This window comes from Stegastes partitus, unplaced genomic scaffold (assembly GCF_000690725.1).
Source record: "Stegastes partitus isolate 25-593 unplaced genomic scaffold, Stegastes_partitus-1.0.2 Scaffold851, whole genome shotgun sequence".
NCBI classification, from domain to species: domain Eukaryota; kingdom Metazoa; phylum Chordata; class Actinopteri; family Pomacentridae; genus Stegastes; species Stegastes partitus.
The window spans coordinates 210,200-213,126 of NW_007578582.1; the positions used below are offsets into that span (position 1 = coordinate 210,200).

General features: G+C 38.8%; 1 protein-coding gene across 1 annotated transcript in view; it reads right to left on the reverse strand.

Annotated features, from left to right (window-relative positions):
- The window catches only part of pmepa1 (prostate transmembrane protein, androgen induced 1), a 43,931-nt gene extending 43,230 nt beyond the window's left edge, over positions 1-701 (reverse strand). Inside the window, exon 1 of the mRNA XM_008293005.1 lies at positions 512-701. Coding sequence (XP_008291227.1) covers positions 512-608 — 97 coding nt within the window. The 5' untranslated portion in view covers positions 609-701. The remainder of the gene's footprint in view (positions 1-511) is intronic.
- Between the last annotated feature and the right edge of the window lie 2,226 nt (positions 702-2,927).

A 2,927-nucleotide genomic window follows, 5' to 3' on the forward strand; every position in this document is an offset into this window, starting at 1 on the left:
GGGGGGTCTGGTTTTGTCAAATGAGTTGAAAAAGCAGACACAAGGGCTCTGCAGCGACGGGAAAGAAAAGCCAGTGAATGTGTTAAAACTTGACAATCATGTCGGGTTTGTTCGTTCCGTGCGTAAAAATAGACGCGTTTGGTTCAAGTTCAAAATCAAGCGTTTTGGGGCACAGATGGGTCGAAACTTGATGCGTTTGAATAAAGCTGAGGCTGAGAAACCCCCCAAAAAACAACGTACAGACTAAAAACTAACAGAACTGATCCCAAAAAACGCAACCCTGAGCTGATTTGTTGAGGTTAAAACGCGCGTATTTGTCGTGGAAACGCAAAAAACACAAACACGAATCAGTGGAAATAATCACTCCAGTCACTGTAAATACTGTCAGAAATAGAGGAAACCAAACGATTCTGAGCAGAAACAGAGACAAATAAAGGCTGTGCAGCTTCACAGAGAGCAAAAAAAACAAAGTCAAGCGAATGAATAAAGTCATGAAATGCAAGTTACTCACTGATTTCCATGCTCTGGAGGGGGTTGTAGCGCTTGCAGTTACAAGTACAGGAGACATTGGCGGCGGTGGCGTTTAAAACACCCATCAAGTTCAACATTTAAAGCCTCCTAAAAGCAGACATAAATGCTCCAGATGAGGTCGGCTGGGTGTCTGAAGAAGAGAAGGGAAGAAGGAGAGGAGACTAAAAAAATAAAAAAAAACGAACCAAACTCCTCTCCAAAAAAAGAGAGATCCTTTTCTCTCTTCTCTCCAGCCTCCTCTCCTTCCCCTCCGGTCCGTGCGTCCTCCTCCTGTCTCGGTTCTCTCCTCCTCCTTCTCGCCGGTTTCTCCTCCTCTTCCGAAATCTATCTATCTATCTATTTATCTATCTCTCGGCGCACAGTGGAGTGTCGGTGCAGCCGGTGAAATGTAGTTTGAAGCTCGCTTTCTGCTACTTTCCGTCCCAGGAATCAGCGTGAACGGATCCGTGTTTTCCGCCGAGTGACCGGCGACTAAACTGCTGAGGGACGTCTGTCTGCTCCTGTCTGCTCCTCACCCTCCTCCCTCTCTCTCTCTCCCTCTCTCCATTCTCCCTCCCTCTCTCTCTCTTTCTGTCTCTAGGGATTTCTCAGTCTCTCTCTCTCTCTCTCTTTCCTCTCTCCCATTTCCAATTTGCTTTTTTGGCACATCACAAGTCGCTGCGTACAGACAGCGAGGAAACAGGAACACCAAAGAGTCGCTGTTTTATTTATTTACTCTCCCCCTTCCCAAAAAAAATAAATAAATAAATCACAAAATTTGCTTCCCCCAGAGAGCAGCAGCATACAAGACCTTGCATAAAAAAAAAGAGAAAGAATCCCACCAACCCTGTCTGCTGCTGCTGCTGCTATCATTATTATGTAACCTACACGCACTGAAGCTTTTTTTGCGTCTTATTTTAACACTGGCACAGAAAATAAAGGCTTCTGGAGGACTTTATTAAAACATTTACACTCATTTGTGCTCACAAATGAATAAATTGTTTGCAGCATGTGGCCCCAGAGTCTAGGCTTCATCCTCAAATCACCAATTTGTGCTTTTTTTAAATTTAGTTTGTGTCACTGAATTTATTATTTTCGAAAAGTGATAAATGGTGTGCAGCCTGAGTCATGTGGTTTAATTCTCAAATGGTGCGCACAAACCCTCAGTTTAGGCTCACAGATAATTAATAGATAGCTATCAAGTGCTTCGTTTGTGCCACTGAATTGCTAATATGTGACCTTGAACTCACACATTTACCTGTAAAATTACACTAAAGTTCTGCAGCTGCCAGTATTTTACTGTATTTCTACAGAGCTCTAATTGTAATTTATTTAAATAGTCACTTACTGCATGATTGAATATAATACACTGACAAAGAAATTCCACAAACTGGTGAAAATCCAGCAGCTAAAGCACCAGAAAAAAATGCAAAGTTTGAAAAACTGTTAAAACAGTGAAAATTACAGCAAATGTCAGAAAAATAAAAATAGATTTTACTGATTTAAATACAGTAAAATTCATGTAATTATAGGATTAAACATTGTTGAAGAACAAATTTATATTTGTAAAAATATTAAATTTTGTTTTAGATATTGTTTACAGTTTTGCCTTTTTTTGTTTGTTTTTGTTTACATGTAAATTCATATTTTTCTTATCTGTGATTGGACTAGATAATATTTGTAATTTAACAAATCAGGGATAATCTTTAAAATAGCAGTACGTTGTTGAAACGTTTGTTAAAAACAGAAGAATGTTAATTTTTTTTACAGTGTACATGCACACTAATTATTACATTTGTGCTCATGAACTGAGAGACTGGAACATTTTATTGTTATTATTATTATTATTATTATTATTATTATTATTATTATTATTAATATGCTTTTCAATAAAAATAAAACCAATACAATTAAAATACAATAAGCACACAGAATAATTGATAAAAGTAGAAAGCACGCAAATAAAATGATAAAACTTCAGTAAAATCAGGAAAAATCTCTCCGATAAAAATGTGTTTTAAGAAGTGACTTAAAAGAGAGCACGGAATCAGCCGACCTGATTTCCTCGGGCAGGTTTGAATGCATGTGTTTGAAGTATATAAGAGGCAACATAACTTTGACTAAAAAGACTACAAGTGTACTTGTTAGGTTTTTGCAGAGTTTTTAACCAAACCAATGATCACCACTGCACAGCCACGATGTCATGATCACTCAGAGGGGATGTGGGACGTTCTGTTGGGGGAACTTTAGCTTCTGGGATTTACCTGGAGGTTACTGTTCCTCCATGCAAACATCGTTATGGACCAAACACATCCGGCCCAATGCTTCACCTGGTAGCATCATAGACTGTATAAAAGATGGACGTAGCAACCGGCCCTGAAAAATGAAGCCAACCCGGAAGTGTCAAAAACCTGCAG